This window comes from Phascolarctos cinereus, unplaced genomic scaffold (genome assembly GCF_003287225.1).
Source record: "Phascolarctos cinereus isolate Bilbo 61053 unplaced genomic scaffold, phaCin_HiC Scaffold_4;HRSCAF=312, whole genome shotgun sequence".
NCBI classification, from domain to species: domain Eukaryota; kingdom Metazoa; phylum Chordata; class Mammalia; order Diprotodontia; family Phascolarctidae; genus Phascolarctos; species Phascolarctos cinereus.
The window spans coordinates 491803306-491829474 of NW_027555847.1; the positions used below are offsets into that span (position 1 = coordinate 491803306).

Genomic DNA, 26169 nt, shown 5'->3' on the forward strand with positions numbered 1-26169 from the left:
GGTTAAATGATAGTACAGAGGGGCAGCTAGGTGGCGCAATTAATAGAGCACTGGCCCTGGATTCAGGAGGACCTCAGTTCAAATCCAGCCTCAGACACATAACACTTACTGTGTGACCCTGGGCAAGTCACTTAACCCCATTGCCTAACCAAAAATAAACAAACAAACAAATAAATAAATAAAATACAGGGTGTCCCAAAAATGTCAGTGCAGTTTAAAATTACTAAAATTTGAGACAGCACTAAAAATTTTGGGACACTCTGTGCCTTAGATTTGTATTTTTTTTCAAAGTACTTTTATGTTGTGACTTGCTAACATTAACATACATAGTTTCATGCCCATGATTAAAAAATATATAGCTTTTAGTATTGTTAAATTATAAAGTTGAATGAAAACCTTCCAAACTTTAGAATCTTTTAAAATTTGCATTTCCATAATATTTAGTATACAAATATAGTATTAAGGTGACTGAATTAATTAGAGTGAGTGGAATCTAATTATGTTAAGTCTATTATCTAAAAGCTTTTAAATGCTAATAAGCTAGTTTATGAATTGTATTCCAGATTGTATACCCAATTTTTTATGTACATTGGTTAACAGATATTTATTAAGTGCATACTGTGTGCCAGACACTGTTTGAAACTTATTTTAATTACAGCTATGTTTAAATTGATGAATTTTAATTTTACGATGCTGCCAACATATTTTACATTTTCAGTTAGATGATGAGTTTTTGTGCATGTAGTTGTTTTTTTTTTTGTTTTTTGTTTTTTGTCAATGAACAGTAACTTCATAAAAGTTCGATGTCGTTGATTAGCATAGTAGTTGTTTTGACCTTTCCCTGAGGGAAATATACTTTTCATCTTCCCTAAATGCGTAGGAATATTGTGATACATAGATGGTGAAGGGGTAGATTTGGGATTTTGTGGCTACCACAACCATGGTGAGTTTAGGTAGTTTGGCTGGTGGACAAGCAATTGCAGGCCACATTCCCACTGGAAATGTTCATTTACTTTGGAGGGAGATTCTGACATTTCCACATCCTTGCTTCAGACATTATGAGATATAGGGAGGGTTGCTTTATGTTGGCTAATGCCTCCTTTGATGACTCGGCAAAATTTTCAAGATTTACTGGCTCTATGCAATTGATTATTGGAGAGTTCTGGGCTAGAATACTGGATTTTAGTTCTTTCAGTCAATCTCAGTACTATGATAGCATGTAGCTTTAAAGAATTGTTATTTTTAGACTGATGATAAAGTAAGATTTCTTTAGGGTTGAACATTTTTTTAAAGGAAAAAATTTCATTTTAAGGAGACTTCTATGTATCAAACTCATGTATATATTCCAGTTTGTTGCCAACTAGATGAGCTTATGTAGTGTTTTTAAAGTGGCTAATTTTAATAGAGATGAATTACAGTAAAATTTTTATATCTTTCTAATTTTTAAAAAGTTGAAGCTGAGATGGAGACAGTAGCAAGTCTGGAAATTAGCAAAGTTGTATAATGGGTAGTGTAATGTAAAGGATGTAGCAATTATGGAGATAATGGACATGTTGATATCTTATCCATGCACACTGCAGAAGTATCAGATTGGAATTGCTTTTGTTGTCTATGGTTTTTGTGTCAAGTCATATTTCTTAGCCATGGGGTACAGGTATGCTTAACCTACAGACCTGGGCCTAATGAGTCCTAACTTTAATATCTTCTTCACTACTTGACCCTAAGGGTCTGTTGACTGAGGTTTGGGGAGTGATAAAATGGCTGCTGACTGCTTTTGTTTGTGGAGAAATACTCTGGGGGGAAATGGTGGATTGTTCCAATATTGTCAGTGTGGTGAAAGCAAGGACAATCTTTGAAAGCAAGGACATTTCATTAAGGTCTGAAGGAAATAGCTTTGGAGTTGAAGAATATGAGGGATTTAAAAAATAAATTACTTGAACTGAATTTTGGTAGATCAAGTAAGCTACTTTAATGCTTTTTCTGATCTGAAAGGCACTTAAATGTTTAGTATCTGACTTTGATGTTAGGTTTTGTTTGTGGATATCTGAAGAGTAAAAGTTTAATTTTTTCATAGAGTTTTTTTTTAAATTTCAGCCTGACTGCCAAGTTAAGAAGGCCTAAAATTTTTTGTTCAATAGAAAAATAGTGATGCTTTTTTTTTAAATAAAGGTTTAAAACAAAAAAAGCCTTTTCAAGCTACTAGTGAAATACAGTTATGGCCAATTCTTTTATAAAGAATTCTTTATAACAAAGCTGTTCATTCTTTTGAATGAATGAACTAGTTGATAACCTATGGAAGCAGTGTGTTGCTGAGCTAATTATAATTAATTCTGTGATCTAATTATAGCAAATAATCTGGTATAATGTTTTTTTCTTTCATCCCTGACCTTGTAACAGTACTTTTTGCTAATGAGATAATTTGACATGGTGCTGTTCATATACAGGAAGCGAAAGGATTTAAGCTGTAGGTGAGTGCTTTATCCTGAAAACTTATCCAGACTCCCAGGCATTTCAACAAAACAATAAATAAAAATGTAAGAGCTAATAAAAGGAAAGAGACAAGGTCTGTATTGTAATATTCTGTTTTTCACTAGTATCACTACTTTTCACTGGTGATCTGATTTATTTCATTTTTGAATTCTGTAGACTGTAAATCTTTATCTTTCTAGGAGAATTATCAGACACAGAGTAGTCTATGGAGTTTGTTATGCGTTTTTGCCAGAACTAAATAATTTAATAATAATGCTGTGAATTAACAAGGCAAATTTCTTTTCTCTTCCACTGATATTGTTGGACACACATGTACCCTTCAGCCCCTTTACCCTACCCACCCACTCATTAAAAGGAAATAATTGGTATCTGTTCATGTAAATTGGCTTAGTTTAACAATGCCATATTTTTTCTATCAGATCGATCAGTTAAAGCTAGTGTTCCTTGGTACAATAATTGGAAAGACACACTGATGGAACTGAAAGAATCCACGTTATATTCAGGTATTTCTTGTGGTGGATTTGAGTTTTCCATATCGCCCTTAGTCTTCTTGTTGGTGTACTGCATCAACCTTGGCTTATTCTGCTCTTCTATTTAACCATCTCCCTTACTTGAAACACCCTTGCAATATTTCCAAAAATACGTAGCATTGGTGATGGCTGTTGGCTTCTTTCCTTTTAATTTTTTCTTTGGTCTTTAATTAGAACATTAATTTTACAAATTATAGACATTGCTCTTTAATAGAATAATTTGAACTTCACTTTATTCTGGATAGTAGAGAAACAGAATGACCATGTTGTTTCTAAATATATAATTTACTTTAAAAACATTTTAAATGTCTTCCATGTTATTATTGATTACATTGCTGTAAATGTCATAATACTGTATTTACACTAAAAAAATTTTCTGATGATAAATAGTATTTTAGGAGAGGGATGTCTAATGTGATTCATTAAATTGCTGTCATTTTCCTAAATGTAGGTTTTTCCAGTATAAAAGACCATGATTAACACTTCTTTATTTTGAAAGCTTTCTTTTAAGTGTTGCGTATAGGAAACTACAGGATTAACTTCTTATTTGAAATTTCTTAAGATACTTGTTAGTCTGTTGCTTTGTGTTAGCCACATGTAGTTATAAAATAACTTGTAACTTTTAAATGAAATATAACTTTTGGCAGTGACTAGAGTTATACATTTTGTACTCTTTGCAGTTTTATTACTTCATTGTATAGTGTACTAGTCAATGTGTATATAATGCTAAACACATATATACTTAATAGATAACTTGCTGGTTGATTAGAACAGGTTTTCTTTAACGTTTTGTGTCATGAACCCCTTAGGCAGTCAGGTGAAGCCTATGGATTCCTCAGAATGTTTTAAAATGCATAAAATACGTAGAATTACAAAAGAAACAAATAATATTGAAATACAGTTATAAATTTTTTTAAGAGTTTACAGACCCCTGGTTAAGAAGCCTTGATTTAGAAATTGATTTCATGTTGTTGGTTTTTTAAAAGTATATTTAATAATCAGGCAGCTCTAGTTTTTGTTAAATTTAAGTAAAATTAAACCTATTGTTTTTATATCATCTACATTTCCCAATATATCCCTCCACCCACTTCAGTCCCACTTTGTATCCTACTTCAGTCAGCCTTTATAAGGAAAAATTTTAAAAATTAAGCAAAATTAATTCATTGAGAATGCTTGACATTATCTGTAGTCTTGTACACCCAAACTTCCCCACCTCTGAAAAAAAAAAAGAAAAAAAGAGGGAGAGATGCCTTTTCTTGGGAGGGGCTTTCTGTCTCTGTCTCTTTGTCTTTGTCACAACTTTTATTGATAACTGTTTTGTGCATCACCTACATTTTTACAACGTGTCCCTACCCCTCCCAGAGAACCATTCTTTATAACAAAAAAAAAAGTAGTTCAGTGAAACTAACCAATAGAAGACGTGATATCTGCAGTGTTCCATGCCCATAATTATTCTCCTTCCTGCCCCCCCACCCCCACCCCGCCAAGAAATCAGGAAGTTGATTTCTTATATTTCTTCTTTGGAACCAAGCATGGTCATTACCATTTTATGTCATTCACTTTCAAATATTTTGTTACTATTCTGGTATAGTTATTGTGTATATTGTTTTGCAATTGTAGTTTGTTATAGCTAGTGGAATTTTTTAGGTGATATGTTTACAGAGCATTTTGTATACAGCATCTCATTTGATTTCTTAACAGTATTTCCTCACTAGTATATATAGTTATACCCCAAAGCAGTATCAACTGTGATTCCAGCATAAGGGGAATTATTTTATTTGGCAAGGAACTTTAGAGATGCTCAAGTCCAACCTCCAGTCCTACCTTTTAAACAGGCTCAGGAGATCCCATCAGGCTGGACCTGGCTGGTGGTGGGAGAAGTTTCTACATAAGAGAGGATGGATAGCAGCCAGGGGGTTGCCTAAGCCTGAGCCAGCTTTTACCAGCAGAAATGTACCAGGAGCTTTTAGGACAGTGCCTAGCCGAGGTGACATGTGAAATGTTTTAGTTAGCAGCAGTTTGGCAGACTGTTTTGTTCTTCTGAGGTTCAGTTCTACCCTACCAGCAGGTTGTAACAGTAGTTATGCTGCTGGATTCTGTTCAAATTGTTCCACTTATGTCTACTCTGGTTCTTTCATGCTTAGAATGCCTTTGTGTGTAGAAATAAACTGTTTGTTCCCTAAAAAAAAACAAACAAAACAGATGAGGCAAAGAGGTTGAAGGATTTGCTCAAAGATGCCTTGTCTTTGAATCCTGAAGTAAAAAGGAAGATACTTGAGGCCTGGTTGACTTTAGGACATTTATTACACTTTTTTATGTTTTACTGTTGAACAAGTATTCTGAAGTTTTAGTACTAAAATGAGAAGGATAGGTTGGAGCCAGTCTGTAGAAATCCTTTAAAGCAGATTAAAAAAAAAATCCTTGAATCACTGGAGTGTTTTGCAATATGAGTAAAAATAGTGCTTAGTAGTAACTTAAATATTTTACTATGGACTTTGGTTATAGATTTTCAGAAAAATAGAATTTCATGGAAGATTTTGAAGCTATATCCAAATCACAAGGTAGAAAGATTCACAAATCTTAGTCATTATGCTGGGAACAATTTTCTTAATATCATTAGATATAAACTATATGGTTTCCATTTAGTTTACTTCCTGACCTTAGAAGTTTTTTCTTTGTCACACTCAGGACTAGTTAATGTTATTGGGAAAAAAAATGCCACATTAACTACTGTTTAATTTTGGTAGGATTTTTAATTGAAAGGAAGTAGTTTGCTTTCTGGTACAAATCCCTGCTATTTCTAATTTCCTTTATACATTTTAACTGTATTATTATCATTAGTGGTAGTAGGGATATAAAAGAATGTAGGTTTTTAATTTATGTTAGAATTTTAAAGCAAGTGTTGGTATTTTGAATGTTCTACATCACTCATGACTATTGTGTTCAAAGTTCCAAAATATAATTGTGTACATCTACCATATAATTTAGTATTAGAAGCCTCTGGTACTCAAAATACAGAGACTTTTTTAGACTGAAAGTTAAGAAAATATTTAAATTTTCATTTATACTATTTTTGTTCATCAAATATATGGTCAGTTTTGGTGCTTAAATTATATTGTCAATAAAGTAAAATATATTCTTTATATTATTGGCCTTTAAAAAATATTTCTAGAAAATTTTTAGGTTAACCGCAGTGGGACATACCTATCTAAATGAGGTTCAGCAGTCTGTATAGGACTAAGTAAAGAATTTGTACTGTCTTCTCTTTCAGTTTTTCTTTAAGAACCACGATTGTCCCATGGATCCTTGCTTGAGTTTCCAGTTCTCTTCCACCGTAAATATTTAGAATCTAATGAGCTGAATTTAGGGACATGTATTTTCAAGTATCTTTTTTGTTCACTTTAGCCAGCATAGTTGATTATTTCTTTCCCCTTACTTTTTATGTTTTACTATATGCCTGGAAATGAAATGAAGAAACTGAATGAATTCTATAATTTTGAGATATATTGAAGGGGGAGGGGGAGGAGAAAGGGGAAGGGGAAGAAAAGATAATCAAAAGTAAAAATAAATTAACCCTTGGCTTTCTTCTTTGGATATCCTTTGTGTTCAACCAGATTTTTTTATTGCCCTTTTTTTTAATTTCATTACTAGGGATGCTAACTTTAAATGTGTACATATTATGAACATAGACTATAATTTCTTAGGCTCATGTGATATATATATATATATATATATGTTGGTTGAAGAGAAGATTACTGTGTCAATAGTTACTAGCCTATCATCTACTTTGCTTTCTTTTATTATCTTTTGAAAATAAATTGCAGAATATCTAAGATACTTTCTTTTCTGCTTTGTGGTAATAATGCTGTTGCTCAACTGTGTATAATTATTTATAGTTTGCCAAATATTTTCTCATCTATTATTTTATATAAGTATCAAGACAGCTTCATGAAGTAGTGGTAGTGCAAATACCATTCCCATTTTACCCTAAAGGTCAGAGAGAAAAGTAACTTGCTCAAGGTTATACAATTTGTGTATGGTAAAATTTAGGTCTCCTCACTCCAAGGCCATTGTTTATTATTTTTATTAGCTAGTTTCCTGACAGAATAATGGAATTTATGTACACAAAAGGCAAATTAGGGGAATTTTATCCTAATTTTAGTAGATTTGGTTAAATTACTCTTTGTTTCTTTTTAAAAATATATTTTTATTGATATCTTATGTCCTGGATTTACCCCTGTATTCTGCCCACCCCTCTGCAAGAAAGTCTGTTCTTTATTTCTTGTTAAGATAGATTATTATTCAGCTATTTAGGAGGCCTTTCCAGTATTTTGTGTAGTATTTTTTAAGTTGTAAGGGAATATTCAGCATGTTGTCATTGAGAAAAGTTTGTTTGATTATATTGTTAGATAAGACCAGATTCAGTTCTAGTGAATGTTTTGTGTTGTTTGTACAGAAAACCATGGCTTTTTTCTGGTTATTAGAACAAATTCAAATAAAAGAAAATAGTACAGTCAGCATGTAGTAGGTTTAATAATTGAGTTAGTTACTTTGATATTTTATGACTAGATACATATTCCCACAAGAGGAAATATATCTCTCACTAATATGTGATCTATTCTGTTATGATTCATTTTGAGATACATTCATCTTTGATTCTATTTGATAGATATTGTTTAATGGAATACTGTAAGATTATTGTTAATAATATAGTCTCATCTATAATTTAAAACCATGGTATGGTACTCTGTTTTAATTGTATAGTGCCTTTTTGTCTTATAGCTAAAATTTAGTGGTCTCTTATGTGGACTTGTGACAGGCAAGTTGAAAGAAATGTGGGTTTGTATGAGTTTCAGACAACTTACTTCCAGTTTTAATTTCTTAAAACATGCTTTTTTCTTTTAAGAAAAATATTTTGGGAGGTGGGGGAAACAACTCTTGTCACATTATTTTCTGAAGTTTGAATTTGCATGTTCTAATTACACCTTCTACATTTATTAATTTTAATTGTAAATATTTCCTTATGAAGAATTTTACCTTTGTAAATATTTTCTCAATTTCAGCTACTACTCCATGGTTTGAATCTTACCGAGAAAGTTTTCTTCAGTCCATGCCAGCATCAGATCATGAATTTCTAAACCACTATTTGGCATGTATCCTTTAAACTTAAAGATAGAGGTTATTAGTTTTGAAAGCATTTTCAGGCAGGAAAAATTATGGAAATTGCATGGAAATTTTCTTTAATGATTGTCTCAAGTGCTAATCTGTCATTGTTACCCTTTGTCTAGGTAACTCTTTAGCAAAAAGAAAACCAAAAGCATCTATTAAATGCTTGCTATATGCTAAGCACTGTGCTAAGTACTGGGGTTACAGAGAAAGGCAAAAACTAGTCCATGTTTTGGAGGAGCTTATAATCTAATGGGGGAGACAACCTGCAAACAACTATATAGAAACAAGATATAAACAGGATAAACTGGAGGTAATCTTAAGGGGGAAAGTACTACTAGCATTAAGGAAGTGGGAGGGTGCAACAGAAAAATAAAAACAGTCCCAGTCCTCAAGGAGCTTGCATTCTAAAGGTGGAGATAACATATAAATAACAGGTGTGTGTAAGATATATACAGAATATATAGAAAGTAATCTGAGAGGGAAAGGCATTATCAGCTAGGAACATCAAGAAAGGCCTCTTGCAGAAGGTGGAATTTGTGACTTAAAGGAAACCATAGAAACTAAGGTGAGGAGAGAAAGTGTACTAGGCGCAGGGATAGCCAATGCAAAGGCACAGAGACAGGAGAAAGGAGTGTTTTGTGGGAGCATAGCAAATAGAATATAATAATTATGTGGTAGAGTGTGGGGAGGAGAGTAAAGAAGTAAAGACTAAGTAAAGAAGTAAAGACAAAGGGGCCAGGTTTTGAAGAGCTTTAAATGCCAAACAGAGGAGTTTATCACTGATCCTGCAGGGAACCATTAGAATTTATTGAGTAGGGGAGTTGTATGGTCAGATTTTTGCTTTAGGGAAATCATTTTGACAGTTGAATAAAAGATAGATAATCGGGGAGACTTGAGTCAAGGAAACAAATTAAAAGGCTCTGCAATAGTCCAGGTGATATGTATTGAGGGTCTTACATAGGTTGGTGGTTTTATGAGAAAAGATGTATATGAAAGATGAATATAAGAGCAGGGAGAAAAGACAAGATTTGGCAGTAGATTTATTTATGTGAGGTGAGGAAGTTGAGGGTGACAAAAAGATTAGGAGACTAGGTAACTATGAGGATGATGGTACCCTTGACTGAAATAGTGAGGTTAAGAGGAAAGTATTGGGGGGGGGAATCATTTTTGAAAAAATATCTTGATTTTAAGATACCTATGGGAGCTCTCCAAAAAGCAGTTGTTGATGTAGAGCTGTAACTAAGGAGCAAGCCTAGTTCTCAATATAGATCTAGGAATCATCTATATAGAAATGATAATTGAATAAACCTACAGGAGATGATGAGATTACCAAGGGACAGATACTGTAGAGGAGAAAAAAAAAAGAAATGAGCTCAGGAAAGTCTTGGGGAACACTCAGATTTAGTGGGCATGACTTGGATAAAGACCTAGCAAAGAAGATTGAGAAAGCAGTGTTATGAAAACCTAGAGAAGAGATGGTGATTAATAGTGTCATAGGCTGAAGAGAGGTCAAGAAAGGTAAGGATGGAGAAAAGACCATTAGATTTGGTAATAGAGATCTTTGGTAGTTATGGAGAGAGCAGTCTCATTTGAATGATGAAGCTGAAGTCAAATTTCAGAGGGTTTAGAAAAGAATAAGAAGGGAGGTGGAAGCACCTACTGGAGATGGCCTTCTTAAGGAGTTTAGCTGAGAAGTAGAACGGAGATACAGTATAACAGCTAGTGGGGATAATTGGATCAAGTGAAGATCCTTCAAAGATGGAGGAAACATAAGCATGTTTGTAGGCAGCAAGGAAGGAGCCAATTCAGTCTCTCTAGTGGAGAGATTAAGAAAGAGAATGGGAATGATAGAGGCAGTTTGCTGGAAAAGACAAGAGGGGATAGGATGAAGAGTGCATTTAGAAGGGTTCCTTTGGCAAGGCAAAAGGCTACCACTTCATGTGAGATGGGTGCAAAGGGAAATAATTAGAAAAAATGTCTGAGTCACCTGAAATGAGGCAGAGGGGAGAAGAGGGAACTTTTGGCAAATGGGCCTCATTTTTCAGTGAAGTATGTGGTGAGGTCCTCAGACTAGTGAGAATGTCATAAAAGCTTAAGGAGAGACACAAAGGTTGGAAGTAGCTACTGTGGAAAGTGGGATAATGAATTGGTTAGGGAGGACTTTGAGAATTGAAAGAGTTCAGGAAAAAGTTGTCCATTCACCTTCCCTTCAAAAGATATGGTTTTCAAAAAAAGAAAACCCAAACTCATAATAGTAATTGTGATCTTGTTTTCATATGATCCTAATGCTTTAAAAATTAGAAATCCAAGAGAAATTATCCATAAATTAATTAGCCTTATGTTCTATTACAGGGGTGGGGAACCTGCAGCCTTGAGACCACATGTGGCCTTCTAGGTCCTTGAGTGTGGCCTTTAAAAAAAATGATTTTATTTCTTTCTTTCTAGTTTTTAGCATTCGAGTTCATAAGCTTTTGAGTTTTCAATTCTCCCCCCTCCCCAAGAAGGCATGCAAACTGATACAGGCTCTACATATACACTCATATTAAACATATGAACAGGCAGTTTTCAGAGGAAGAAATTAAAGATATCTATAGTCATGTGAAAAAATTGTCTAAATCACTATTGATAAGAGAAATGCAAATCAAAACAACTCTGAGGTCCCACATCATACCTATCAGGTTGATTAACATGACAAAACAGGAAAATGGTGTGTTGGAGAAGATGTGGGAAAATTGGAACACTAATGCATTATTGGTGGCATTGTGAACTGATCCAACCATTCTGGAGAGCAATTGGGAACTATGCCCAAAGGGCTATAAAACTGTGCATATCCTTTGATCTAGCAATAGCACTTCTAGGTCTGTATCCCAAAGAGATCATAAAAATGGGAAAAGGACCCACATGTACAAAAATATTTATAGCAGCTCTTTCTGTGGTGGCCAAGAATTGGAAATTGAGGGGATGCCCATAAATTGGGGCATGGCTGAACAAACTGTAATATATAAATGAAATGGAATACTGTTGTGCTATAAGAAACAGTGAGCAGGCCAACTTCAGAAAAACCTGGAACAACTTATATGAACTGATGCTGAGTAAAGTGATCAGAACCAGGAGAACATTGTACACAGTAACAGCTACACTGTGCAATGACTGACTTTGATAGACTTGGCTCTTCAAGCAATGCAAGGATCTAAGACAACTCCAAAGGACTCATGATGGAAAAAGCTGTCCACATCCAGAGAAAGACCTATGGAATCTGTTTTTTTTTGGTTTGTTTTTTGCTTTTTAGGCAGTTGGGGTTAAGTGACTTGCCCAGGGTCACACAGCTAGTAAGTGTCAAATGTTTTGGTCTAAGGCCGGATTTGAACTCAGGTCCTTCTGACTTCAGGGCCGGTGCTCTATCCACTGTGCCACCTAGCTGCCCTGAGACCTATGGAATCTGAATGCAGATGGAAGCATACTATTTGCTTTCCTTTTCTTTTGTTGTTTCGTTTTGATTCTTCTTTCTTGGGGCAGCTAGGTGGCACAGTGAATAGAACTCTGGCCTTGGAGTCAGGAGGACCTGAGTTCAAATCCAGCCCCAGACACTTAACACTTACTAGCTGTGTGACCCTGGACAAGCCACTTAACCCCAATCACCTCACCAAAAAGCAAAAAAAAAAAATTTCTTTCTCGTGGTTCCTCCCATTGGTTCTAATTCTTCTTTACATCATGACTAAGGCGAAAATGTTCTTAATGTGAACATATAGGTAGAGCCTATGGCAGATTCCATGCCGTCTTGGGGAGGGGAAAGGGGGGAGGGAAAGGAGGGAGGGGAAGAAAATTTAAAACTCAATCTTATGGAAGTGGATGTTGAAAACTAAAAATTAATAAAATTGTTTAATTAAAAAAACAAAAAAAGGAAATAATTTATTACAGTAAAATACTTAAGTGTCATTATGTATTGTGATAGTTACCTTAATAATATGCTTTGTAAGGTATGTTGGTAGCATCTTCTAGTGAACCTGAACCTGTGGAACAGTTTTTGAAATTGTCCCAAGAGCAGCATCGAATTCAGCATAGTAGTGACTATTCCTACCCCAAGTGGTTTATACCAAATACACTCAAGTATTACGTCCTGTTGCATGATGTAAGTGCAGGAGATGAACAAAGGTAGGCTTCTTGTTATGTTAGTTAAAATGTTGTTGATCTGAATTTTGAATTTTTATTTGATCTAAGAAAGTAAAATTCTTTGGTATCTTGAGTCTGTTAATAATCGCAGTCTTTTTACTCTGGTGTTTTTTTAAATTGCCAGATTTTATTACTTTGGCCAAGTAACATCATCCAAACCAACCCCTTCTGTTTTTACTATTAAAGATCCTTGTTTAATATATACTAGATTGTACTGAGAGTTTGTTTTTGAGGGTAACTTTTTATTTAGTAACTGGTCAGTTACGGTAACAAACAGTTTTAAATCTTTTTACCTAGTAGAAAGGATTGTGTATTTGATAAATTAGAGGTAGTTCAGATTACCACTCATTAAAGACTCTGCAACTGGAAGGGAACACGTTAACTTAAACAATTCCTTCTGCACCTTCAGTTTCTTCTTTCATCTTCCTTTCTTCTTTTCCTTCTCCTTCCAAACTTTTTGAAGGGAATGGTAGTAATAAACATAACTTTTGCAAATGCCAACCTGTTATATTCTTAATTATCCTGTGGTAGTCTGCTAGTACAGGTTCTTCAACCCTCATGAGATGTTCAAATTCAGATAAATTTTTAGTCAGGCTGGTGTGAGTTTTAATTATGCGTTGCTGTTAGATAAATTGCAGTATTTAATTTTTGGTTTGTCAGAAAGTTTAGTTTTTCAGGATTTGTTTTAAAGATATGAATAATCTCTTAACATTGCATGAAGATTGCCATTTGACATGTGGTTTTTCTTTTTCTTTTTAAAAAAAATTGCAGAGCTGATTCAATTTATGAGGAAATGAAGCAGAGATATGGAACTCAGGGTTGCTATTTACTTAAAATTAATTCTCGAACATCTAATCGATCATCAGATGAACAGATACCAGATCCTTGGAGTCAGTATCTTCAGAAAAATAGTATTCAAAACCAGGTATATGTAAAAATAAGTAAATAAAACACACACACAAATTCTCCAAACCTACTTATGATGATTTTAGAATAACTTTTTTTTCTTCTCTGTAGGACCTTGACCTAACTATAATGGTTCTACAGTAGTTAATTTGGAATGGGATTAATTAAACTGAGTCATCAGCAGACTAGCACTAGAACAAGTAGTTTGAATTTATTTTAACCACTGGTGACAAATCTTTCCTTATAAGTCTGTGCTGTTTCCAGATAAGAAAAATAAAAGTCAGCTGGTCATTTCTCGATGAACTGAAAAATTTGAACTGGTTGTAAGTTTATTAGGAATGTGGAAGATAGAATTTAGATTTTGTAAAATTATTGTCTTATGAATGATTATAGCAAATTCTTGATTAGCCACCCATTGTTGGTGGTAGTAGTCCCTTTCTCTGACAAGCTCATCCATCACCCTGCCACCTTCTCTAGCTTATATTATTTAGATTCATGGAATTTTCTTCCTGACCTATCATAATTTCTTTATTCGTTCTAAGATCTTGTTCATTTTTTTTTCTACTCCTTTCATTGTTCTCAAGTAGTAAAGGAGCCATTTTGCCGGGGGGAAAGCACTGAGGTGGGAGAGCAGTGAGAGTTTTTCCAAATCCTTCTCTGATTTGTAAGACTTACATTCCATTTTAGACTATACCAATGAGTGTTTTCCTTTTGGTATGTTAAATATTTTGGTATGTTGACTGTACTTTCCTGTTAGGAAAAGCTTCTTTTAAGGAAGCAAAAGATATTTTGATATGCTGTACAATATTACTTCATTAACCTTTTGTGTTAGTGTATTGCTTGTTTAAGATACTGAATATGACATGAAAATCTCAATTGTAGAGAATTTGTATTTTATTTCCTCTGAGTTTTTAATATGACTGCTAGTAACCAATTTATATATTTCTTTTTATGTACAAACTTATCCATACGTAGTGAATTTTCACTTATGTAGAAGTCATCTCAGAGCTGATATTTAAGTTAAACTAAGAGATTGTTCCAGATCTGTTTATTGCTAACTGTTCTTATATGGTGCTAAAGCAAAGACAGTGGGATAAAAAATTGATCATTTGGATGTGAGAGAATCTAAAACTTAAAAAAAAGAAAGCAAAACCAACTAAATATTCCCCTTCAGGGCTACATTTATATAGGAAGAATGCCAAGAACTTGAAAGAAGCTGGGGTGGGAAGGAGAACAGAAGGTAAGCTGTCCAGATTGAGAACCACTGGCAGACAGGACTCAACTAAGCATTCGCTAATATACCCACGATTCCACTGGACACTGATGTACATCTTGTGTGAAATGCCCTGATATACTTAACCTTCAGCATAGAGACCACTACAGTCTTTTTAAATATATCCTTCTTACTTGAACATATACACTTCAATTTTCTGTGACATTCTTCATCATGTTTTCCCCTCCATGCCTAATTAGCTGTTTAATGATTTGTTCTTTTTCTCAGACATCCTACTTTTTCATAGACATATGCATGAGCATCTCTAAATTTAAGGAAACATATGCAGAAATATACATACTTAGGTACAATGAATAAACATACAGGTGAAATAAATGCCATTTGAAACAATTAGCATAGCTGAGTTGTAAATAGGTAAGTAGATGAAATTTCTGGTTAGGTAGTAAATATTGTTTTGTTAGAAAGTACACTTGTCAGGAACAATCAGCAAAGCAACCGTACTGTGTTACTGGGTTTAGTGATTTTGTATTACTGTCTAAGTATAGTTTCTAATCTTTTTTTTCTTTTAATAGGAATTGTATGAAGATGGTTCTTACACCATAGCTTCAAATAAGAATGCTGATAGTAGCATGCTTTCATTGGATGGATTAGATAATGAAGTCAAAGGTCTTTATTCTTTAATTTTTTTGATTTTTGCCAATTTTTCCACTATGAAAGAGTATATTAAGTTGCTAAAATAGGTCCACTTTTATAAACAAAGATAATTCCATTTTGAACTGTTAATTTCTATTCCAGAGAATTAAATGAATATATTTGTTTTGTGTAAAAATAATTCTTTTTAATAGTCATATAAATTAATTTTAAAAAATTCTTTAGAGAGTAGTAACATCATTAAGAGTAATTTTAAATGCTATTTGAAATTTTTAATAATTTGAGAATTTCACTGTTAATGTATTTAATATGTTTTGGTTTTGGTAAGAACTTCATTATGACAATTTCTTTTAATTTAATTTTCAGTCTTTTAAAAATATTCTAATATCTCCCTAAGTAGATTTCAGTTTTAGATTTCTTAATTTAAGATGAATTTTGAGTCATTTTGCATTGCAAAATTTGAGATTTTGTGGGCATAAATCTTTATATTATCTCTAGATTTTACATCTTAAGGTTAATTACAAGTATAAATTTGAGAATTACAGTTTTCTGTCTAATCAAGACTATAATTTTCTGTTACATAATGTTAACAAAGAAAACTTCCATTTTTTAAATAGATGGTTTACCAAATAACTTCAAATCTCACCCACTTCAATTGGACCAATCCAGTGACCCTGCCAGCAACTTTGATGGAACTGATCACATAAAATCTGTGTTGTCATTACATGAAACAAAAAAAATGAACACAGGAATACTTCATGGTGCATGTTTAACCCTCACTGATCATGATCGAATTAGACAGTTCATACAAGAATTCACATTTCGAGGTCTTTTGCCACATATAGAGAAAACAATTCGGCAACTAAATGATCAGGTAAAATTTTAGTAAATTATAAATATTGAAAAAAGAATGTTCCAATTTGCTGTTTGCCAAAGAGGCAGTATGGTATAATAGAATGAAGTCTGTAGTTAGTAGACCTGGGTTCTAGTTCTGGCTCTGGCACTAGTTAATGTGAACATAGTTAAGTCACTTAAACTTTTAAAATTTCAATTTCCTCATCAGTTCAGTGAAAAGATTGATCTACAATAATCTTTTCACTGGATACCTCACAGGATCTTGGTTAAGACCCTTGTAAACTATTAAAGCACTGCAGAAAAATAACTTGTATTTGAAGGCATGTTAATGTTCTTCTAAAGCTAGCTCTGCCTAAGTCTTTGTTAATAGTGTATTAATATACAGGAAATAACCCCATAAGTATGTGTGAATAAATATGCATGACATTTACATAAAATATTATGCAACTGCCTGAAATTGGTGAGGTTTTATGCATTTCTAAACTTTAAATTTCATTATGGGCAGAGGAGTCTCCACATACAGACAGTTCTTTATGTAAATTCACTTTATGCAAATTTAACCTTATGTAAAGAATTCTGAAAGAAATCTTCACACCTATGTTAACTTTACATTACTGTGCATACTTTATTATTAACTTTACCTTTCATTTCATAATTTCGTTTATTTTCATGGTATAGTATTTAATATGACTGAATTTTAGAGGTATATTTTGTGAGGTATTATTTTGTGTATGCCTTTGTTATATTGGGGCAAATTCAAATTACGTAAAAATCACTTTATGTAGAAGTCTGTGGAATGGTCCACTTAAAGCAAGAATTGTTTGTAGGTACATACCCAAAGACAATATCCATGCATATGGAAAAGATAAGATTCTCAAAGGCACGTGTATTTGTATGATTGGACATACTTTCACTGAACAAACTGAATTGTTTAAATTCCCCAGGTTTCTACTTTGAAATATAGAAGAGTTTCTTGATAATATTTTCAAGCTATAACAAGCTTGGCCTTCCTTGTTAGTGAGAATTGATCTTTTTTTTTTTGGTTGTTATTGTTCCATTTTGGGAATAGTAAATCCCTCCAGTTTAATGTTCAGTCATTGAAACTATTATTTTAAAAATAATCTTTTGTTGGAATGGAATTGAACATTTGGCTCTTGCTCTATCAGGCTTTTTGAATTTTAGAATTCTGTTCGTAATAGTAGCAAGTATACAAATAATTATGTTTATGAGAGTATTAGGCTATGAACATAACTGTGTTATGAATAGATTTCTCAAATTTGCTGTTGTAAAAATTAAAAATTGCTATTGTAAAAATCTTACCAAAAATCAAATACTAGGAATATTATTACTTTTAACTCTATTAGAACTAGATTTTTTTTTTTGAGAATGTTTTTTGAGAAACTAAACTGAGATTCTGGTAGAAGAAAACTGCTCATTAGACTTGAGGCTTTTAATGGACTGTGAGCTCAATATGAGTTATCAGTGTAACATGGTAGCCAAAAAAAAAAAGATATTAGTATTCTAGATTTCCTTGAGAGATAAAGAATCCAGAATGAAGGTTGTGGTAATTCTACTATACTTTGCCCTGATCAGACCACATTAGAGTATTTTACATGGTTCTGGTCACTATATTTTAAGGAAGACTTTGACTCACTTTATTGCTTAAAGGGGTGGGAGGGAGGAGGGAGCACTGTACGTGGTTAAGAGACTAGAAGCTATACCAGATGAAGATGGGGTGGGAGTGGGGAGAGAAAGGAAAGCAAAATACAATAGTTATGTAGTTGTATAAGGAGGATTAGATTTGTTCAATCTTTTGACTAAGGGGGCAGAATTAGGAGAAACCAATGGAAGGTGATAAAGATTTAGGTTTTGTATTAAAAATCCAGATTTAGGCTTGATGTTGGGAAGTTTAAGTGGGAATGGTGACCTGTGGAAATAATCTGTCTTTCTTATGATAGAAGCCTTTAAACAAAACCTGAATGATTACTTATCAGGGATGTTATAAACATGCTATGTCAGGTTGGCCTCTGGCCTCTGAAGAGCCTCTTTTAAGCTTCTGTTACTGTGTGAAGAAAGTTTTCTACTTCTTTATTAAACCTGTACCTGTGCTTTCATTAGCTTGGAGAACTTTTGGTGTAAAAACTCCATCCATCTCGTCTATAATAAAGTCTTAGAGAGATTTCTAGGGTATGAAGAAGTTAAGTGACCTGCTCATAGGCACATTGCTAATATGTGTCAAAGGCAGAACTTGAATCCATGTCTTTCTTACTCCACAACTAGATTCTCTATCCACTGTGGACTACTATTGCTCTAATTATATAAATAAGACAGCTTTTAATACTGAGCTGCTTGGCTCATTTGTCACTATTCTTTAAGCATCCTGTAACTATTTCCTAAATGAGTGACTGTCATAGATGACAGCTGACTGATGAGCTGACTAATGCTTGCCTTCACTATTTCAGAGGAGCCCTAGTCATTTTTCATGGCCATCTTTTTACCAGCCACCCAGCTGGACCTCACCATGCTTTCCCCTTCGTAGTTCTAGAACCATAATCAAATAAGTTCTTCCATTTCTCCTGAAGAGAGTATGTCAGGCCACTCCTCTATAGTTCCATGCTGCATCCCTGTACACACACTTTACACAACACACACACACACACACACACACACACACACACACAGTCTCCCCTTTTCAAATGTAAGTTCTGTGAGGGCTGCCTTTGCTTTTGTATTTGTATCCCCAACATTTAGCACTGTGGTTGGCACATAGTAAGTGCTTAATAAATTTGTTTTGTTTCATTCATTCACCTATATATATAGAATATATACAAAATGAATAAGAGGTAATTTTTGGAGGAAGGAAATAAGAAGCTGGAGGTATTAGAAAAGGCTTCATGTAGGCACTTGAGCTGAGTTTTGAAGGATACTGGGAAAGTCTGGATAGCAGTAAGGAAGAACATTCCAGGCATGGAGATTGACAGTATAAAGTCACTATTATGGAAGAATGGAATGTTGTGTATGAAGAACAGCAAATGGCCAGTATGGTTGGACCATAAAGTAGGTGGAAGGGAGTAATGTCTTCAGAGGCCTAGAAAAACAGGGAGGGGCCAGATTGTAGAGTTTTAAATGACAGAGGAGTTTATATTTGATTCCAGAGGTAATAGCCACTGGAATTTGAGAGATGTATTTGGGTGACATGGTCAGACCTGTACTTTAGATGAATCACTTTGGCAGCTGTGTGGAGGTTGAATTAACCCTTAGGTGTTTATTGCAGTAGTCCAGGTGGAAGGTGATAAGGGCCTGAACTAGGCTAGGGCCTGTGTGGGTAGGTAGAAGGGAATGTGTAGGAGAGATGTTGTGGAGATAGAAATGATAAGATTTGAAAAATGGTTGGATAAATGGAGTGAGAGTGAGGAATTGTGTAAGGTGATAAGGTTGCAAACCTGAGTAACTAACTGGAAGAATGGTGACGCCCTTGACAGTGATAGGGAAGTTTAGGAGGTGAGTTTGGGCAGAAAGTTAATGTGTTTTGTTTTGGGACATGCTGTGTTTCAGATGTCTGTGGGACATCCATTTCAGAATGTCCAAAAGATATTTGTTGATGTGAGATTGGAGCTCAGATGACATATAAGTGGATAAATAGATAAATGGATCTGGGAGTCATTTCTGTAGAGAAGATAATTGATCAGGAGAAAGTTGCAGATTCAGTTTTCCTAAATTTTAACAAGCCCATTTGATAAAGTTTCATTTAATTCTATAAAAAAGATGGAGAAATATTGGGCTAGACAGTAGGAATTGGTTGAAGTAATTGAGGATTTTTAGTCTTTATTTTGTAGCAGAGAAGGCTTAATGGGTAACACCTGCAAGTATTTGAAATACTATTAATGTGAAATTTGGAATAGACTTATTCCTAGGATCATGAGATGGAAGGTATTTAAGTTTGAGATTCAGGAAAACTACCTAATATCTAGAGCTATTAAAAGCAAAATAGGCTGCCTTGAGAGGCTATGGGTTCCCCCTCATTAGAGGTCTTCAAACAAAAACTGATAGACGACTTGTTCAGTATGTTGTGGAGTTGATTGTCTTTCATGTATAGATTAAGTTCTGAGGTCTCTTCTTAACTCTTATTCTGGGAATAAGATTTTATTGCACATTACTGATATTTTTAGTATTTTTTTTGTCAGCACTTTTATAGTTCTGCACAGTTTTCCCACAAATGCCATGCTATTGGTTGAATACTTAATAACTAATATCAGATTTCTTAAATGTACAAGAAAAATACTAGTTTTATTCTCATTTATTCAGATGTTTAAACTTTGCTTTCTAGCTGATATCAAGAAAAGGATTGAGTCGATCATTATTTTCTGCAACTAAAAAATGGTTCAGTGGCAGTAAAGTTCCAGAAAAGAGCATCAATGAGCTAAAGAATACATCTGGACTGCTGTGAGTAAAATTTTAATCTCATATTGAATGACTATGTGTAACTTCATTGTCTCAAAAAAATCCTAGAATTTTGGTAGACAGATTTAAAATATTTCATTTAACAGCAAGCAACATGAATATTTAAATTCATGGTATATTTCAGAAAGCTTTTAAGTATGTTAATATCTAAAGATAGCTGGTGATGTGATTTTAGGTTAGCTGTTTGCTGTATTTATTCAAATACATGCTCTTCCTCTGAAATCTGACTTGTATAAAATGTTGTGTTTCACAATGTTATTTTTCGTGTGTGTGTGTGTGTGTGTGTGTGTGTGTGTAATTTCATTCTAAAAATATCTTGTTATAGAATCAGCCAGTAAACATTTATTAAGCACCTATTGTGTGCCAAGTACTGTGCTAAGCACTGGGGATACAAAAAGAGGCAAAAGACAGTTCCTGCTGTTAAACAGCTCATAATGCAATGGGGAAAGGGGAGGGGTTGAGAGATAGCATTTTTTCCCAGATTACCCAGCATACCTCTTCCAGAAGAATCTAGAAAACATGTCCGACCAAATTCTGAATGGGAAAGCTAAGAAAAAATCACAGTGAATCATTTTTCCAGCTCAGGGCAGTTTAGGAAGGCAGAGAGGCCTATGTGTACTAGGGTGGGGCTGCCCAGGATTTCAACACGGTGGAGATAGAGGTGGCATCTAGTGCATTCCAAGCCCTGAGATAGAGCACCAGAGCAGGAAGTACTGGGGCAGAAAGAGATCCCAGAGAACTCTTGAACTAGTGCTAGGAGCAGAAACAGATGACATCTGGCATCTTTGTCACCCATTCACCAGTTCCAGAGGAGTAGCCTCGACCAAGTGTAGATTCTTAGGTGAGCACTATCACAAGACAAATTCCAGAAATTTGGCATCTTTGTCACCCATTCACCAGTTCCAGAGGAGTAGCCTCGACCAAGTGTAGATTCTTAGGTGAGCACTATCACAAGACAAATTCCAGAAATTTAACCATGTGTCTCTGAGCACAGGAACAAAGTGGTGAATCAGTTCTAACCTTTAGCCCAGCACACAGGTCTACAGTGGAGAGCTAGTCATTCAGTTGCTATGAACCTGCAAAACTTTTAGCAAGCTAACAATGACTGATTTCAGCAACAGTATACAGAAACTCAATTACACACAAGCCAGCAGCCCCAAACCTGGGTCAGGAACTTTCAGAGCTCATACCAGGAGGGCAGCGTACAGACCTTTATCTGGATCAAATGACTTTGGAATCACTGAACACTTGAAATCTCCTAGACACCAAGCTTTTGAAAGCAGCAGAAGCCCAAGCTAGACATTTGACCCAGAAGCAAGCAGTGTCCAACACTAACATAAAGTAAAAACTCAAGACATAGGCTGAAAGAATGAGAAACAAAAAAAGCGCCTGATTATAAAGAGCTACTATGGTGACAGGGAAGCTCAAGAAGCAAACAGAAGAAAATAGTGACTTGAAAACATCTACAAGCAAAGCCTCAAAGAAAAATGCAGATTGAACACAAGCACAACAATTACCACAAGAGTTAAAGAGAGAGAGAAAAAAAAAAGTAACCAAAAAAGTTATTTTAGAAACCAAATAAGAGTTGTAGAGAAAAAAATGGGAAAAGAAATGAGAGGTATACATAAAGTTATGAAGAGAGAATTGACAGCTTGGTTAAAAACAGGAACAAAAGCTTACTGAAGAAAACAACTCATTAAAAATTAATGGAAGCTTCCGCAACCAATTAAGCCAACCAACCCAATTCTCTGTGTGGAGCTGGTGTGCAATGGTTGCAGACTACATTTCTGTGGTTGTGTATGTACATTGTCCTTAATACAGGGCATTCTAAGGGACCTCGGAGACATTTTGTATTAGCTAAAGCAACTTTGCTAAGAATAAGCAAGCACCTACTTCACAGAATTTGAAATGTGAGCTTCTTAATCCTTTATTTTTCCTAGGCTCCAGACTGGCATGTGGGGAGCCTTTGGGAAGCCCCAAGGCACTGTAGCCCATGTACACATTGGCCAAATTATCATGTCAATTTGAACCAGGATCCAGAATAAAGAACATGTGATTGAAGCTTTGCATAGAGCCAAGTTCAAGTTCCCTGGGCTGCCAGAAGATCCACATCGCCAAGAAATGGGGTTTCACCAAGTTCAGTGCTGATGAGTTTGAGGGTATGGTAGCTGAGAAGTGTCTCATTCCTGATGGTTGTAGGGTTAAGTACATCCCCAGCCAGGGCCCCTTGGACATATGGCAGGCACTGCACTCATGAGAGGTGTGTGCTGTGACATCTAACTTTCGCAGGCATAAATAAACTAGATACCGCTAAAAAAAAATTAACTGAAGCTAATGACTCCATAAGACGTCAGGAAATAATAAAATAAAGTCAAAAGGCTGAACAAAATAGAAGTAAATATGAAACATCTTGTAGATGGAATAATTGATTTGGAAAGTAGGTCAAGAAGAGATAATTTAAGAATCATTGGTCTCCTCGAAAGCCATGAGAAAAAAAAAAGAGCCTAAATATCGTATTTCAAGAATTTGTAAAAGAAGATTGCCCAGATATTTTAGAACCAGAAAACAAAGTAGAAATTGAAAGAATCCACTAGTCACCTCCTGAAAAATACCCCAAAATGGAAATTCCCAGGATTATTTTAGCCAAAATCCAGAACTCCCAAGTCAAAGAAGACAAATGTAAGCAGACAGAAAGAAAGAATTCAAGTGCCATAGACTAGCAGTAAAAATCACACACATAAATAGCCACCACTGTAAAAGAATGGAGGTTTGGGAATATCATATTCTGGAAGCCAAAGAATTGAGGATTGCAACCAAAAATAATATGCCCAGCAAAACTGAATGTATTCCTACAGTGGAAAAAGTAGATATTTAATGAAATAGAGAATTTTCAAGTAATGTACTAGGAAAGACAGCAAGAAAACAAACATGTACAACCAAGCTGTATACAAGATAAAAAGGAAATAATTACCAAAGAGAAGGCACTAGAATTAAGAGGGGTTGGGAAAGATTTTCTGTAGAAGATGGAATTTTAGTTCAAACTTAAAGTACTCCAGTATGCAGAGTTGAGAAGGGAGAGTATTCCAGGCATGAGGGCTGTTAGAGAAAATGCTCTGAAATGAAAGATGAAATACCTGGTACATGGAACATCAAGAAGGCCAGTGTCACTGGATCGAAGAGTATGTGATGGGGAGTAAGGTTCAAGAATACTTGAAAGGTAGGATGGGGCAGGTTTTGAAGGGCTTTGCCAAACAGAGCATTTTGTATTTGATCCTGATTGTGATTCAGGGAGCCATTGGAGCTTATTGAGTAGGGAAGTGACACAGCCAGACTTGCACTTTAGGAGAATTGTTTTGGTAGCTCAGTGAATGATAGGCTAGAACAAAGAGAGGCTTGAGGCAGGCCAGTCTACTAACAGGCAATTGTAATAGTTAAGGCATGAGATGATGGCAGCCTGCCCTATAGTGACGGCAACGTCAGAGGAAAGGGAATGTATTCAAGAAATGTTACAAAGGTGAAATCCACAGGTCTTGGCAACAGATTGGATATTGTGTGTGTGTTGGGGGGGGGGTTGGGGGAGAAGGGAAGTGAGAGATAATGAACAGTCCAGGATGAATTCTAGGTTGTGAGCATGAGGGGCTGGGAGAATGATATTGCCTTCTACAGTAATACGGAATGTAGGAGGAGGGAAGATTTAGGGGGAAAGGTCATGAGTTCAGTTTTAAGCATGTGGAGTTTAAGATGTCTAATGAAATTCCAGTCTGCAATATGTGAAAGGCAATGGAGATGCACGGTTGGAAGGTAAGTAGAGAAGTTATAGCAGAATAGATAGATTTGAGAATTATCAGTATAGAGATGGATGGTAATTAAATCCATGGGAGCTGATGAGATCACCAAGTGAAATGGTAGAGAGGGGAAAGAGAAGAGGGCTTTGGATAGAACCCTGTGGAACATCTCTGGAAAGAGGGTGGGATATATGTGAGCGTCTGACAAAGGAAAATGAAAAGGAGCTGTCTGATAGGTAAGAGTAGAACCAGGAGAGAGTAGTGTCCTAGAAACATAGAAGAGAGTATCAAGGAGAGGAGAGGTGATCAACAGTGTTGGAAGCTGCAGAGATGTTGAAAATGAGGATTTAGAAAAGGCCATTACCAATTAAGAGATCATTGGTAACTTTTGAGAGATGCATTATAGTGGAATGATAAGGTCAGAAGCTGGATTATAAAGGGTTAAGAAGAGAATGAGAAGAAAGAAAGTGGAGGCACCTATTGTAGACAACCTTTTCAAGAAGAAAGAGGTAGGCTACCCTTTCAAAGGTAGAAGAGACATAGGATGACCATTAACAGGGATGAAAGGATCAAGTGAGGATTTTTCAGGATTGAGGAGCCATGGGAATGTTAGAAGGTAGTAGGGAATGAATCAATAGAGAGGTTGAAAATGAGTGGTAGAATGGGGATAATGGTGAGCAATCTGTTAGAAAAGATGGGATGGAATGGGATCATTTGTGCAGGCAGAAGGGTCAGCTTTGGAAAAGAGTAAGGCCACTTCTTCATGTGAGACAAGAATAAAGAAGATAGAGGTAGAAGGTATCCAAATAATAGGAAATGAAGAAGAGGGGATAAGAGAGAACTCAGAGCAAATGACCTCAATTTTTTTTTTTTTGTAAAATGTGAGGCAAAAAGCTCAGTTGAATGGGTGGAGAAGAGGGGAAGCCATGAGAGGTTTGAGGAGAAATGAAAAGGTGTGAGAGAGCTTCTATGTAGAGTGGGATACTGAGTTAATAAATGAGACATTGTAGGGTTGTTTAGCAGCATTGAGGACACAGTTGAAGTTGTGTAACATAAATTTGTAGTAGACCCAGTCAGAACAATTGTGTCATTTTCTCTACCTTAGTTTAGCAGTATGTATATAGGAGCTAAGGCAGAGGATTGTGGGATTGATCCAAAGCTGAGGCTTGGGGAGGGTGCGATTGTCTGTGGGTTTTTTTGTTTTTGTTTTTGGTTTTTTTTTTTTTTTGGTTAGGCAGTGGTTTAAGTGACTTGCCCGGGGTCACACAACTAGTAAGTGTTATGTGTCTGTGGCCGGATTTGAAGTCAGGTCCTCCTGACTCTAGTCGGTGCTCTATCTGCTGTGTCACCTAGCTGCCCCCCTCCCTTTTTTTTTGTGATTGTCAATATGATAAAAGGGTAGTGACTTGAGAGGACAATGAAGAGTTGAACTAGTTCACCAAGAAATCAAGATGGGGAAAGAATAGAGTATGGCAAGTACAGGAGAGATGACCTGGAAGAGGACTGAAAGGCGGCTGGATTAGAAATGATGGGTATGGATGAAGAGTTTTGGTAAGGGATAGGGCGATAGTCAGATGAAGAGGTGGAAAGCTAATGGATTATGGTTAGCTAAAAGGATTTTAAAATTCTTGAACGTGGAAGTGGTACATTTGTGAGTGTTGGCAAGAAGGGTATGGTCTTCTTCATGTGTAGCTGAGGTCAGTTGCAGGAATAAATCATAGGAAGTGAGTAGGTTGAGGAACTGAGTGGTCAGAATGTTTGAGAAACAGTCAGTGTGTATGTTGAAGTTCTCAAGTGAGAAGCCAGGAATTGAGCAGAAGAGAAAAATTGTGAGCCAGCTACTGAACTTATTGAGAAAGGAAAGGAAATGTCTTACAGGTCTGTAGACAGCAGCTATCAGGATTTTGATTAGGTGGTA

The 26169-nt window shown here is 35.3% G+C and overlaps 1 protein-coding gene and 1 non-coding gene across 4 annotated transcripts in view; both read left to right on the forward strand.

Moving 5' to 3' along the window:
• The window catches only part of TRAPPC8 (trafficking protein particle complex subunit 8), a 135566-nt gene that overhangs the window by 23053 nt on the left and 86344 nt on the right, over positions 1–26169 (forward strand). For 2 of the 3 annotated variants that reach the window (XM_020992550.2, XM_078153445.1), the window contains exons 3-9: positions 2910–2993; positions 8084–8173; positions 12167–12341; positions 13131–13284; positions 15072–15165; positions 15768–16024; positions 20333–20448. In XM_020992550.2, the coding sequence (XP_020848209.1) occupies positions 2910–2993; positions 8084–8173; positions 12167–12341; positions 13131–13284; positions 15072–15165; positions 15768–16024; positions 20333–20448 (970 nt within the window). The remainder of the gene's footprint in view (positions 1–2909; positions 2994–8083; positions 8174–12166; positions 12342–13130; positions 13285–15071; positions 15166–15767; positions 16025–20332; positions 20449–26169) is intronic. The other variant, XM_020992551.2, reaches the window with a different exon arrangement.
• On the forward strand, positions 22183–22315 carry LOC144457309 (small nucleolar RNA SNORA70). The gene has a single exon (XR_013486622.1). It is a non-coding gene; the product is annotated as a small nucleolar RNA SNORA70 (small nucleolar RNA).